Source organism: Gouania willdenowi, chromosome 6 (assembly GCF_900634775.1).
Source record: "Gouania willdenowi chromosome 6, fGouWil2.1, whole genome shotgun sequence".
Taxonomy (NCBI): domain Eukaryota; kingdom Metazoa; phylum Chordata; class Actinopteri; order Blenniiformes; family Gobiesocidae; genus Gouania; species Gouania willdenowi.
In genome coordinates this window covers 45,032,453-45,046,534 of record NC_041049.1, presented here as the reverse complement: position 1 = coordinate 45,046,534, position 14,082 = coordinate 45,032,453, and the positions used below count along the sequence as shown (strand labels likewise).

Genomic DNA, 14,082 nt, shown 5'->3' with positions numbered 1-14,082 from the left:
TTGGAGTTGTTTTGCGTGTTTTTGTTGCGGCTTTGTAATTTTTTTCTTCTTTCGTGTGTGTGCTATCTTTTTCATATTAATTTAAATTTATGGAGTCATTTAGCATGTTTTTGTTGTCATGTTGTGTGTTTTTTGAGTAAGTTTCTTTTTATTTCTTTTTTTGTGTGTTTGGTTTTTTCTCAGTAATTTAGTGTGTTTTTGTTTTGTTTTCAGATTCATTTTAAGTATTTTTGCTGCGATTTTGTATATTTTTCTCTCATCTTGCAAGTTTCTGTTGTCGTTTTTTCGGTTTTTGTGTTATCATTTGGTATACAGTTTTTGTCCTTTTTTTGGTAAATGTGTTGTAATTTTGTGTGCTATTGATTTCCTTTTAAGTTTTTTTTGTTGTTTTTTGTGTATTTTTGTATTTTTTTAAGTCATTTTATTGTCAGTTGTAATCAGCTTACAGATGACAAAGCAGACTGAGTCGTACTTTAGAGGATGTTATAAAACCGCCATAATGTAGTATCTCATTAAGTAAAGTCTACGACATAAATACTGCTTCACTGACAGACTTCATGTCACATGCCTATAATGAAGGGCTCATGATGTGAGTGTGTGTTAGTGCATGCTGGAGAGAGAAAGACACGCACAAGAGCACGTGAGGTGACGGGCTGAACCATTAAGAGGCCACTTGAGATGGGTTATGTAACGGCGTGCTAGCTGCAGTACCTGCTAAGCCTGTAGTCATTGTCATCTTTTTACACACACACACACACACACACACACACACACACACACACACACACACACACACACACACACACACACACACACACACACACACACACACACACACACACACACACACACACACACACACACACACACACACACACACACACGTGCATCCCACTCGCAGTGAAACCTGATCCTTCGTGGCTACATCGCAGCAAACCAGCCGTGATATTTAACACAGAACGTTTGTGACAACAACAAACTGCAGCAGCTGGATTTCAAAAGTTCGATAAAAAAATATACATTTAGAGTTTTAGTGTGCTTTAGTGTGCAACACGGGTCGAACTGAAGGCCTGGGGGACAAATCCAGTTTTTAGAGCAGCGCTTCTCAAACTGGTGTCCAAGAACCCTCAGGGGTCCACGAGCTGCAGCTCGGGGGTCTGAATTTGTTTTTATTTAAAACTATTATTCATGTTGCACATTAACTCATTGAGTGTCATTGACATCGATAGACGTTATTTGGTTTAGTAACATTGAGTGCCATTAACGCCTATAGACGTCAATTGTGTTTTTCGGCTGGGGTTGCTAGGAGACAGTGAAACAAAGCTCTCCGGCGAATATCTAACTTGTACAATGATGTAGTGAACAACGGGTGGCAGCAGCACACCTTTAGATGAGAGATCACCCGTGATGGGCAGAGCTCAGAGGGAGAGGAAAGGTGTTTACGAGACAGAAAATGGTGCTACGAGAGTTGATGCTGAAGTTCCCACCAGCACACAGCAGTGCACACTCGACCAGAGCATGTGTGGAACTAAGTGGACTATTGAGAGTGTGTCAATGGTGAGATAAAACGATCACAAAAACGAGGCAAGTGGTGAGACTCGGCATGTCCAAGAGGAGGAGGAAGTTACGTGTGTGGAGAATGATGGGGGAGAGACTTGGAGGAATGCCAAAATACAGTAAAAAAACATTCAACTCTGACATAGATAGCAAAATAATAATAATGTTGAGATCAAAAGTCCAGTCTCGGTGTTGTTTTTGTAGTTGTATAGAAGGAAACTAATGTTGAAGTGTCCCTAAAGCAAAAAATTGCTTCAAAGTCACCAAGATTTTTTCAGAAAAATACATTTTTCTCAGCTTTTTGTCACAAACTGGTGATTTGTGTGAAACTTGCCTCTATTCAATTGCAGATTACAGAAGAACAAAACAAGCTAGAAACATTCTGTGGGTCTTAAAAATTACCGTATTTTTCGGACTATAAGGCGCACTTTTTTTTTTCTCAAAAATTGACAGTGGAATTAATATGTCAAAATGTTTTCAACTTTGGTAAACTATGAAGCTGCACTGCTTGATTTTTGTTGCTTTAGGGCTACCGTAGTCAGGCGCCTCGCGGAGTAATATGTACCTGTATTGTGCTTCAACATACTGAACTAAAAAAGTGAGTGAATTGTTCTGTATTTTATGTGTTAAACCTGAACAATCGGTTCAAACCGGTGCGCCTTATAGTCCAGTGTGCCTTATGTATGAAAATAGAACCAGTCAGACCCATTCATTGATAGTGCGCCTTATAATCCGAAAAAATACGGTAGTCAAAATGCTCTAAAACGGCTAGCACCGAGGGTAGAAATTTTGAAAATGGATGGCACTGAATGAGTTAAAAAAAACTACAGTACAGTACAGTAAATATATTGGACAAAACGTACTGCTGTGAAGTGCGATGGTTGTTTTAAGGGATATAAAATTTTGCTGAAAAGTAAATTTTTTTAAACTAAATGTGCACATATTTTGTTTATTGGTAATACAGTAAACACATTTTATGTTATATACATGATTAGTGCAGGTACTCTCTAAGTCGATTTCAACTGCAAAGATTTGTTATTTTCAATTTACGTTAAAGAGTTAAAAAAATAGATAATTCCTATGTCATTTAGGGTTACGAATGGTCATACATTGTGTTAAATTTTAAAATTATGAAGAGGTCAGAGTAAAAAAACGAGAAAGTAAACTTGACATATAAACCATAAATCATATGGTTGTAAATCACCAACTCATTCAGTTGTAGGTATATCTATAGGTTTTCCCATACTTATATCACACGGTGGCAGAGAACTGTTAATTTTCTAAAATCCTGCAATTGTCCTTAAATTATTCCATAAACCTTTCCTAGATTTGATAAAAAAATGGTCATAAACTCAAGGAATTTTAAAGAGAAAATCCTGCAGGGACTGATATCCGTCACTTACTGTATTTGCCAAAAAATACAGTACAAGTGCAAAGAATTGGTTAAAAGGGGTCAATGCTCCTGTGAGAGAGTTTTGTCCTTATTTAATGAGCAGCACATTACAGTCAGAGTTCAGAAGCACAAAAACACGTCAGGCTAACATTCTGAATTGAATCCCTCCTCATTAGGGCTCACTGATTTTAAACCATTGTGTGTGCTTGAGAGCTGTGTCAGACTGAGGACAAAAGGTACACAATCGAAGTGATGCTGACGGCACAGATCCATTCACAGAGTCTGAAAATCAACTAATAACCACATTGGCTGTGGTGGAAGAAAACACAGTGAATATGGGAAAAACAGAATTAGTCACTTAGAATAAAAGCCAAACATACCGCCGTCATCCCTCCACTAAAAGGAAGTAGTGATTAAACAAATTAAAACAAAAATAAACGAATGAGAGGATAAAAAAAGAAAATCGGACACGACGGGAAAAAACAACAACATGGACCTGAAGATATACATTACAAAGTAGTAGTTTAGAAGAACATAAGCTTATATTTCAGATACTGTATGTATTTCATTTTATATTATTTTATATATTTTATTTATTTTATTACTTTCAAAAACAAAAACGGTTTTCGGAACTTTGTTGGTCAGTTTGTTTGCATGTGTTTGTTTGTGTACACGATAACTTAAAAAGTTAAGAACGGACTTTCATGAAATTTTCAGGAAATGTTGATAATGGGTCAAGGGACAGCTGATTTTATTTTGGTGATGTTCTGGCAACCAAAAGAGAATATATAGATATATATCCCATGCATTTTCCCATCCACACTGTGGAACTCCTGTTAAAACATTGTTTTAGTACACGGATGATGTCATCAACAGTGATGTCATCAGTGTACAATCGTGTACACAAACGGAGACACACACACACACACACACACACACACACACACACACAAACAGACTGACCAACATTCTTCCGAAAACCGTTTTCGTTTTGGAACAGTGTCTCCGTGGAGACGAACAGATCCGATCGGCCGTTTTCGAAAGTCTGCGCTAAACGAGCGTGGGTTCATTTATTTATTTAATTACATAATTTCTTTGATTTATCTTTTTTTAAGATTTAATGGCTTTCAAATGATAACTAAGTTTAGTTTGTGGTTGTTGAAAAAATACAGAACAGTTGTTTAATAGTACGGGAAATATCTTGACACAGGCAAAATAAAAAATGTAACTACTTCACTCACATTTTTAAAACGGTTGCTGTATTTCATCTAAAAGTCATTAATCCTCTGATAGGGATTTACTCAAAAAAAAAAAGTTGCTTGAAAATCTATTTATGACTCCATCATAAACAAACGGCTTCACACAAAGCATTGTGGGATTTGGAGTCCTGTAGAAGAACGCAAAAAGGGCACAGAAGCAAAATGGTTTCCTTTAAGTGTTCATTCTTACTGTGATTTCTTGTTTCTTCACTAGACAAACCGGACAAAGATTTGTTTGGCGCCATTTTTGTCCTGCCTTGTTTAAGGTTTTCATCATTATAGGACGTCACTCCAATCTCCACCGTGCTTGGTTGTTTCCGTGGAAGCAACAATATCAACATCCGCCATCGTTTTGTCAACAACTTTCAATCCTTGAACACAACAGAAATGTAAATTCGGCAGAGGTTTGGGGGTCACACGGTTATCAGAAGTGGATGAGAACAACTTTTGGATGGAATACAGGTGCAGTTTCTGTTATGTGGTTAAGCAGCTTTAAATATAAAGATGTTACTGAGATGAATGAAGGACCACAATCGCCAAAGTCAGTGAATAATATTTTATTTTATTCATTTAATTTTTTCTAATTTAATTAATTATTTTTAGTATAATCATTATTACTATATTTACTATCATCATTATATTTATTATGTTTCTATTACTATATTTGTTGTCATTTTTGTCATTGTCATCATCGTTGTTGTTATTATTTACATAAATGGCTTTCAAAATAAGTATAGTTTGTCGTTGATAAAATGTTCAATTTTACTGACATTATTAATGAATTGTTTTTACAAAACAGTTTTTTAATTAGATGGGCAATATTTTTATCAATCATCTGCACCAGGTTTTAGCTCTTTATAGTATGTTTATAAGCACATTTTTATTTGTTGTTGTGATGTTCTTTAAAGCTGGAGTATGTATGTTTTAATTTGGTGTTAAGTGGTCAAAAATCCATAATAATCTTTGAGCATATTGTAATCCAAAGTGTGGACAGTGAATATCTTCTCCTTCTCCTGGCTCTGTAAATGAGCTTTAGAAATACAGGAGCGTGACGTTGGACTTCAGCCAATCAGAGATCTTTCTACCAACAGGACGACCCCATGAGCTGTTTTAAGCATTACTATTGGCTGGTCGAGCTGCCCATCAAAAGGCTATGCGCGCTCATGATCTAAGAGTAGGGACAGTGTGATGGCAGATTTTTTACCGAAGTCTCCATTTTGGCACAGCAGTTACACGGCAAAGCAAGACGAAATAAGGAAGACCGAGGTTGAGAAGCAACAGAATAAATTAACAAACGTATTCAGGAGGAACAGACTGCCCCACATAGCGAGTCAGAGAGAGAGTGATAACAGGTGAGATAAATAGCTTGTAAACCTAAGAGAAACATTATCTAAGGTGAAGAGAACAGACGCAATTCATCTGAAGTGTGGATGTCTGTCTGCTCTGATCAGCTGGGATCGGCTGCGGGTGCTTGTGTGAGGAGCAGCTGTGACTGTGAGCCTTTTACTGTCCTCACAGCAGTGAATGATACGTGCTTTAATGTCTCCAAAACATCAGAAAACTCGCCAATAACATAAGATAAAGTCCCTACATATGTTACTAGTCTCTATGAATAAAACAGTCGCAAAAAGTTCTACAGTGTGCGCATGCACGCGTCCACAAGAAGACCAGTAAGTCTCACGATTCTACATACTGCAGCTTTAACCACAGCTGTCCTGGCCAATAGGAACCGCTGTCATGAAAAAGTTGTCAGAATGAAATTGAAATCCCTGCAGAGAACCACCTACAGCACAGACTCTTTGACGTGTGTCCAAAGTCTTTGCACAAACATCACAATACGCCAACACATCGAGTGGATGCAACACTAACTAAGAGATTGTGTTCTTTCATTGTGTGCATCTCAATTGTGCAACATGTAAAATGTGCAGCCCTGACTCATCATTAGTTCATGGCCCTGCAGCATCAGCGCGCTGACCTGTTGGAGGAGCTGCTCATGCAAATTAATTCTACGTCCATCACCTGTTTGTTATGCAAATTGTCATTTTTAATGCAGTCATTTTTATGCACAGCACGGCTAATGTTAATCACAAAGTGTGCCATTGTGCAGCAGGAATCCATCAACACAACAGCAACATCTGTAGTTGGCTTAACATCCTAAACTTCTCTGCCTGTGCTGCTTCTGCTGCTAAGATAAGTGGGGCCATTGATAATAGCCGTGCACGAGTGGGTTCAATTCCTATTTAAGCACACGGCGTCTGCGCTGTGTTAGTTAGCAGCTCAGCACAGTGAAGCCCACCTGATCCCAGTGAACCATCCTTCGCTGGCTGGGAGGGAGGGAGGGGGGATAAATTGGGATGCCTGGCACTAGCCTGGAGGCTGAGTCTCATTTTCCATCACTTGTCTGCAGGTGGAGAACAGTAATCGGTGCCAGTCTGCAAACTAAGCAAGGCTGAGGAAGTTTGGTCTCCATCACTAATGCAAGGTACACACACGCGCACACACATTATCATTCTGTTTTTGTCCCGATTTCCCCCTGCCCGACCAAAAACCGATATGCATGAATATTCCATGTCATATAAGATTATCCTCTAAGATGATCCTGTGCTCCAAGTCTGTGGTTCTCAACTTTTTCAGCCCACAACCCCTAAAATAAAGGTTCCAGAGACCAGGGACCCCCACTGTAGCTGAAGGTGGTTGAACACAGACATGAGCATTGAAGAACAGTCATGTGTTACAGGGTCATCTATAAGGGGGAATAAAGGGGAGAGATTTTTGTGGTCCATCCATAAAGTCTGCAAAATGATGGTCCATTGTTCTATGATTCTGTGATAACCACATTTATTTATTTATCTGAATAATATCCACTGTTATCCAGGAAGTTTAGTATTATTTGTGCAGTAGTATATAGTCATCTTAAAGATAGAAATCCTTGTTTTTATCAGAAATAAAATGGTGCTAGAGAAAATGTGGTGAAATGGGATTTTAAAAGCCACAGGTTTTAACTAGTGCTGTCAATAAATTAACAATATAGTGGGATTAAGTAATTATGCTCTCTGATTAATTAATCTAATTAATCTATTTTTTAATATAAAAATTACTGAGAAATGCCCTCAACTTGAGGTATTTTCATTTAAATTACATTATTGTGGCAGATCAAAACATTGATGCATAACTTTGGCTTAATAGAGTAATTTATTGTTTTTATCAGACTTGAACCATTTCCATACCTCTGTATGTGAGACTATACAGGGCTGCTGACACCTTTAGTTAAGACCACAGTCATGTGTACTTTAGTCAATCTACAAATAATAGAAAATACAAATGAAATACAACATCAGCTTCATATGTAGTGCTATAAGTTAGCACTTCTAGTAGTAGTAGCCCCACATCCTCTAACACCGATAGTGGTCGACTGTCCACTACAATCATTTATCCACTGACTTTGTTCATTTGATACTTATGGATTTATTCATTTTGGCTTTGAACCCTGTTATCTTGTCCAGTGTGGATTGGCCACTAGTGTAGTGTCTAGAGTAAGGACCGCTGTCCGTACTAGCTGCTACATAGTTAGCATTAAGGTGCTAGCTGCTACATAGTTAGCATTAAGGTGCTAGCTGCTACATAGTTAGCATTGAGGTGGAAAAGCTCTGCTGGAAGGCTAGAGGCTAGCAGAGCGCCGCTGATCCACAAACTCTTTCTTGCACAATTTGCACACAACTGTGCTTTATGCTTTTAGTGGTTTTTTTTAACTAAAATTAACGCACTCAAAGACTTCTCAGGTTCTACCGTTGTAGCCGGTGCATCAGTATTATGGGTATACCAAAAATGTGTGCAATGAGAAAGGTTCTGCGCTGTTTATTGCGACAACCCTAGTTTTAACCACTGATTAAAAGTTGCAAATTAGAGTGGCCAAAATCAAACAGAAAAAGTGGGAAAAAGGGTTGAAAGTGGCAAAAATGGAGGGAGGGGGGAATGTAATTAAAAAAATTAGTAACAATCAGTTTGAGCTGGCAAATAATGGGCATGACAAATCGTGTATGTGGGTAAATTGGCAAAAAATAAGCATGAAATATGGTGAAAAAAGGGTAAAAGTGACAATAATGGGTCCACTTATGAGACATTAGGTGATAAAGAGGTGGAAAGGGTTTATAAGTGCCGAAAATGCCTCAAAAGTGGAAAAAATGTGCAGCAAAAGTTCAGCGGCAGCAGGTCAAAATATCTTTTTCTCTCGCAACTTTACAGAGTAGGAGCTCCGACTTCAGGTGGTGTTCCAAATCAAGTTTTCAAGTGGGAGGTCGGAAAACTAAGAGCTCAAGGTTGTTTGGAACACACCATTAGATCACCTTGTTAGATCTCGTTTAATCATCTTAAAAGTTTGATCAAAACTGTTCCGTCTGATTTGTTAATCTTCATGCGTGAAGTCTGCAATAAATAAAAAAATCTCTTCAAAATGATGAAACCTGGATTAAAACATCTCTACGCTCGTCTATTGGGTACGGCATGCCAACAAAATATGAAGTAAGGGTGAAACAAAAGAGAATGTTTGTATTACAATATTAATAGAATAATAAGCAAAGCCTTTAACAAACGTTGGTCTCTGTTGCACATCTAATGATCCTCAGAGTGTTGTAACACTAGCACAGTATATGAAGAATATACTGACTGAATAAAGGCTGTGAAGTGGTTTACTCACTGCAATCATCTGAGCCACGTAGCTCTCTGGGCCCGTATACTCGGTCGGATCCTTCACTCTCACCAGAACCAGGAAGTAAAGATAGTGCCACATGTTGTGCTCAGACTTGATGTGCTCCTCAAAGGACACAGTCTTGTTGTCAAACTTGTCTCTTTCCAAACCTGCAAGACAAACTCTGTTCAGTAGCAGGCAGGCAGTGGATTAGGAAGTGGATTAGGGCCAATTCTGAAAAAATCATTTTGGTCAAATTAAGGATAAAATTGAAATGACTGGAATAAAGTTGAAATTTCGAAAATAAAGTTGAAATATAATGTCGAGATTAAAGTCGGAAAGACAAAATTAAAGTTGAAATTTCAAAAGTTTACTCCGTTTGCGTAGATTTGACTTAATTAGCAAACGTTTCATCACAATATTGCATTTTGAGTTTATTTTTTAAATTTTGACTTTAATCTGGTCTTTTCAAATTTAATCTCAACATTATATTTCAACTTTAATCTTGATATTTCCACTTTATTCTCAAAATGCCGACTTCATTCTCGACATTACAACTTTATTCTTGACATTTCGACTTTATTCTTGATTTGCCCAAAATAAATTTCTCCATCAAAAATTGCTCGCCCGTAGTTTTCTGATTCATTTGCAAAATTATTTATTTATTATACTAACCACAGATAAAACATGAGGTTTTGAGGATTTCCTCTTTCCTCTGTTTCTCACTCCTCAGGTCAGCAAACGTGTCAATAATTACACCGAAGATCAGGTTGAGAACAATGATGATGACAACGAAGAAGAAGAGGAGGTCATAAACCACTCGTGCTGCAAACAGGGGCTCCTAGGAATGCCAAAAAAGCACGATTGTAACTTTATTAATGTTAAAGTTACACTGTTGAGCACAGCATCAGGCACAGCCAATGGACTTCTGTTAGAGACTCATTTGTTTGCTCTCACTTCTTTGGAAGGCCTCCTGAGAATATCTCCCACTCCACCTCCATTTCTGAGACCCTGGTTCAGCACCGTGATTATGCACATGAGCAACGTGTCGCACACTCGCTCTGTTCCATCCTGTTCAACTGTGATAAACAGCAACACACAACAGACATGAAAAATACAAGAAAAAAAGCTTTGTTTAGCAGGGTAACAATTTTTTTCTGTTCAGATAAAGTGAATAGATCATAGATCAATATATCAAAAATCATATATTAAAAAAAAAGATGTAAAAGGTTGAAATTGCTGCACAAAGGTTAGTTTTCATCTCCACTATAAACACACGTGACATTTCCAGAATAGTTTGGCGCATTGCATTGTGGGATGTGGAGCCCTGTAGACAGATGCAAAGACCTATTCGGAGTACAAAATAAAGGTTGTATTGAGAGAAAAAAGGTTTGGTTTTTATTTTAAATTCACACTTAAAGCTGCTTGGGACATTATTTATTTAGATTGTTACGCTGTTTTATATTTTTCAACATTTGTGCAGGTTTTCATCATTGTTTTCTGTGTTTTTGCAGTATTTTGTCTGTTTGTTGACATTCTGTGTATGTTTATTGTGCTTTTGAGCTTTTGTATTTTGTGGGGTTTTTTTTACGATTTTTAGATTTTTGTGTATTTTTGTTTTTGTAATTTTCTGGTTTCTTTCTAATTGACATTGTCTGAAAATTGGCGCATTGCATTTTGTTGAGTCCCCTAGACGGATGCGTGGAAGTGTTTTTACTTCATTCTTACTGGGATTTCAAGTCAATCACTATCGTGATGATAGTGATTGACTTGACTCCATTTTTGTGTTAGTTTATTCCTAGTGATACGGATTCGGATATTTCTGTGTAAACCGCAAAATAAATATCCAACATAGCTTTGCCGCAACTTTCAGTGAAAACACCAGAAATGCGTTGGGAAGTCACTTTGGCAGAGTTTTTGTGGGCAAACACAAGACAAAGTGGATTATAGCAGATTCAACATATTTTTTAATGAATTTAATAAAGGTATTAAATCATGACTGAAGGAAGAATAAAACTGCTCCCACACATGAAACAAGCACCGACATAATATCTGCTATTCTAAAGGAACCATTGCACATTTTCTTACTTCATTTGTCATAAATCATTTAACTTTTTTTACGGTGTTAAGGTGAGTTTGTTTTTTCAAAGCCTTCCATGGTCAGGTGATGTAAAATAGCATTTTGCTAACAGCACCTATTGCAGTGCATCTGGGACCTGAGCATGATTAAATATCACAGCATTAATGCTACTGTGTATACATGTTAAGTAAATAAATACAATGAAAGCAGGGGTTTTCAACCTTTTCAATCTGCAACCTCCCCAAAAAAGGTTCCAGGGACTGGGAACCCCCACTGTTACCTGAAGGTGTTTCAACACAGACATGAACATTGAAGAACAGTCATGTGGAGACAGGGCCATCTATGAGGGGGATAAAGGGGATAGCCATCCATACAGTCAGCAAAATGATGGTCCAGTGTTCTATGAATCTTAAAGATGTAAATCCTTCTTTTAATTGGGTTAAAAGTGACAAAAAATGGAAAAAGAAGTGAAATAGGAATTTAAAAACCACAGAAAATGGTTAATAGTTGCAAATTAGAGTGGCCAAAAAAGTACAAAAAGGTGATAAAAACAGTTCAAAGTGTCAATATTGGAACAAATAGTTTGGCAAATCATTAATGTGGTTAAATTGGCAAACAAAAAAAGCATCAAATATGGTGAAAAGAGTTTAAAAATGACGATAATGGGTCATATGCAACATTAGGTGGAAAAGTGGTGGAAAGGGTTTATAAGTGCCAAAAAAAAGACATTGAAATGCGATGGAGAAGTGACAGAAATGGGAGTAATGTATCAAAAATGCATTAAAAGGACCAAAAATATGGCAAGAAAAAGGGATGAAAATAGGTTAAAATATGGCAAGTTTGGTGTAGTAGCAGAAAAAAGGTAAAAAAAAATAAACAAAAATGAGCTGAAATTCTTGAAGGCATCTGGCGACCCCCTTCCAGTGTGTCATAAACGCCAAAAGGTGGAGAACCCCTGGTCTACGGGACTCCACATTACACAATGCAATGCGCCAAACATTTCAGGAAATGTCAATAAGTGACAAAATCAAAACAAACATTTTCAAGCAGCAATTTCAACCTTATATATATATATATTTTTTTTTTTTTTCAAGCTAATGATCTTTGACTCATTGATCTATGAGACAGTTGCGTCACAGCATTCTCATCTTTGCAGCCTCACTTATTCTACAGTCTGAAAGAAGTGGAAAAATCCAACGACTTGTGAAATAATTTACCACACGTATACTATGAATAGAAGCAGTGTGGTGTGATGGCTAAGGAGGAAAACAAAGAATGGATGGTGAGGAAATCACGTGTGTGCTCCTATAGTGCAGGTGATCTATGAACAAACACGTGTGTGTGTGCGTGTGTGTGTGTGTGTGTGTGAGTCACCCCTGGCTGCCTCCTCAAGTTTCTTTGTGTGTGTGTCTGTGTGTGTGTGTGTGTGTGTGTGTGTGTGCGCGCACAGCCTTTCATGATGCGTCAACTCAAAGCAAGGTCACACAAACAACTACAGCCTTAGTAGAAATGGAAAAAAAATCTTCAAACTTGTAAGAGGGATTCTTGGAATAAGTGTTAAACATGTTTATTTTAAAACCAGGAAACGTACCAGGAACTGATTGTGGGCTTGAGTGTGGAACGCCCCTGTCATTCAACAGATTCCTTTTTCCTGCAAAAAACATGTCCAGGTGGTTACCAACATGGTTTACATTGTTCTTCTGCATGAACACCTTTTAAAAAAAAATATATATATTTCTCCTCAGTGCTGGGAGAATGAGAAAGAAAGGTGAAGGCAGACATTATGTAAACTGAGACAGCAGCTGCTGGGTGGGCGGTCAAGTGTTGCTGAAACAAACCTGGGCAAATCATTTGCACATCAGCAAAGCCCAGAGCAGCAGACGAGCCGTGCTACCTGAGTGTGATTGGCTCAGAGAGAAGGGCAGAGGGAAACCTGTGCACCTGGCCACCAAAAGGCATGTCTGGGGCTGTGTTCCAAATGTCAGACTAACGACGCATTACTCACACTGAGGCCCTGTTTACACGTGAGCGCTTTCTAGTGAAAACGATAAAGTTTTGTCGTGTTTTGGCGGTCCAATTACACGGAAATGGCGTTTTGGTGCTTGAAAACTGAACTTTTGAAAAACGGGTGGAAAAAAGTGGAAGTTGACAGAGGGGTTTTCAAACCCCTCTGTCACCGTGTAAACAGGGAAACAACACTTTCTGTGTCACAGGCATGTGCACTGAGGCTACAGAGCCTCAAATACGAATAAAGCCGATCTCTCTTAAGCCTGAACCCAGGGCGAGTTTCATTAATAACTCAGCTTTATTTAATAGCCACTCGTTGTTGTGTAAACAGGGTTTAAGTCTGATGTCAAAATTAGCAATCTAATCTTTTCACATTAGATTGTATGAAAAGATTGAATATGTGAGAAATACCAGGATGTATACTATATGGCAGGGGTGTCAAACTCATTTTAATTCGAGGGGCAAATACGGACCAGTTTGAGCTTAAGTAGGCCACAGATCTTAGTGTGGGGGAAAAAAGCAAATTCAGCATTAATGTGCCCTGGTGTTCCACATACAAATGATAAGGTATGTGAGTATATGCAGGATCTTTATTTAAATTTCCCTGATTTTGGGAAGTTGGGGAAATTTTGTGGAATAATTTGAAGGAAAATTTGCTAGATTTTTGGAGAAAAGTTGAGAGTTCTTTCAGCAATTTAAGATTAAAAAGGACTGCAGTCATGTGATATGACAACTGGAAAACTAAGATCTGCAAATATTGTGGATTTAAATTTAATTTTTGTATTTGGAGGGGCTGAGATATCTATAACTTAATTAGTTGGTAATTTACAAAATGTTTACGGTAATTTTTTTTTCTTACTTTCTTGAGCGGGCCAAATTTGCCCCCAGGCCTTGACTTTAGCACATGTGCTATATGGGGACATTTTTAAGTATGCACGGTGGGCACACTAACCATAACCATGATGCATTGTGAGAGGAATGTAAAATCGTCATAGGACCGGCTTCAAGCTAAAAATCAAACATCCCTTTTCAAAATAAAAGCATCTCTGCTTGTTTTCCATCTTGTTTTTTTTTTTTTTTTTTAACTCGTTCGTAAATAGGG

At 37.8% G+C, this 14,082-nt stretch overlaps 1 protein-coding gene across 2 annotated transcripts in view; it reads right to left on the bottom strand.

Annotated features, from left to right (window-relative positions):
- The window catches only part of itpr2 (inositol 1,4,5-trisphosphate receptor, type 2), a 125,862-nt gene that overhangs the window by 19,306 nt on the left and 92,474 nt on the right, over positions 1 to 14,082 (bottom strand). Inside the window, exons 51-54 of one of the 2 annotated variants that reach the window (XM_028448514.1) lie at positions 12,565 to 12,624; positions 9,851 to 9,972; positions 9,569 to 9,734; positions 8,903 to 9,063 (exon numbers count right to left, since the gene is read on the bottom strand). In XM_028448514.1, the coding sequence (XP_028304315.1) occupies positions 8,903 to 9,063; positions 9,569 to 9,734; positions 9,851 to 9,972; positions 12,565 to 12,624 (509 nt within the window). The remainder of the gene's footprint in view (positions 1 to 8,902; positions 9,064 to 9,568; positions 9,735 to 9,850; positions 9,973 to 12,564; positions 12,625 to 14,082) is intronic. The other variant, XM_028448515.1, reaches the window with a different exon arrangement.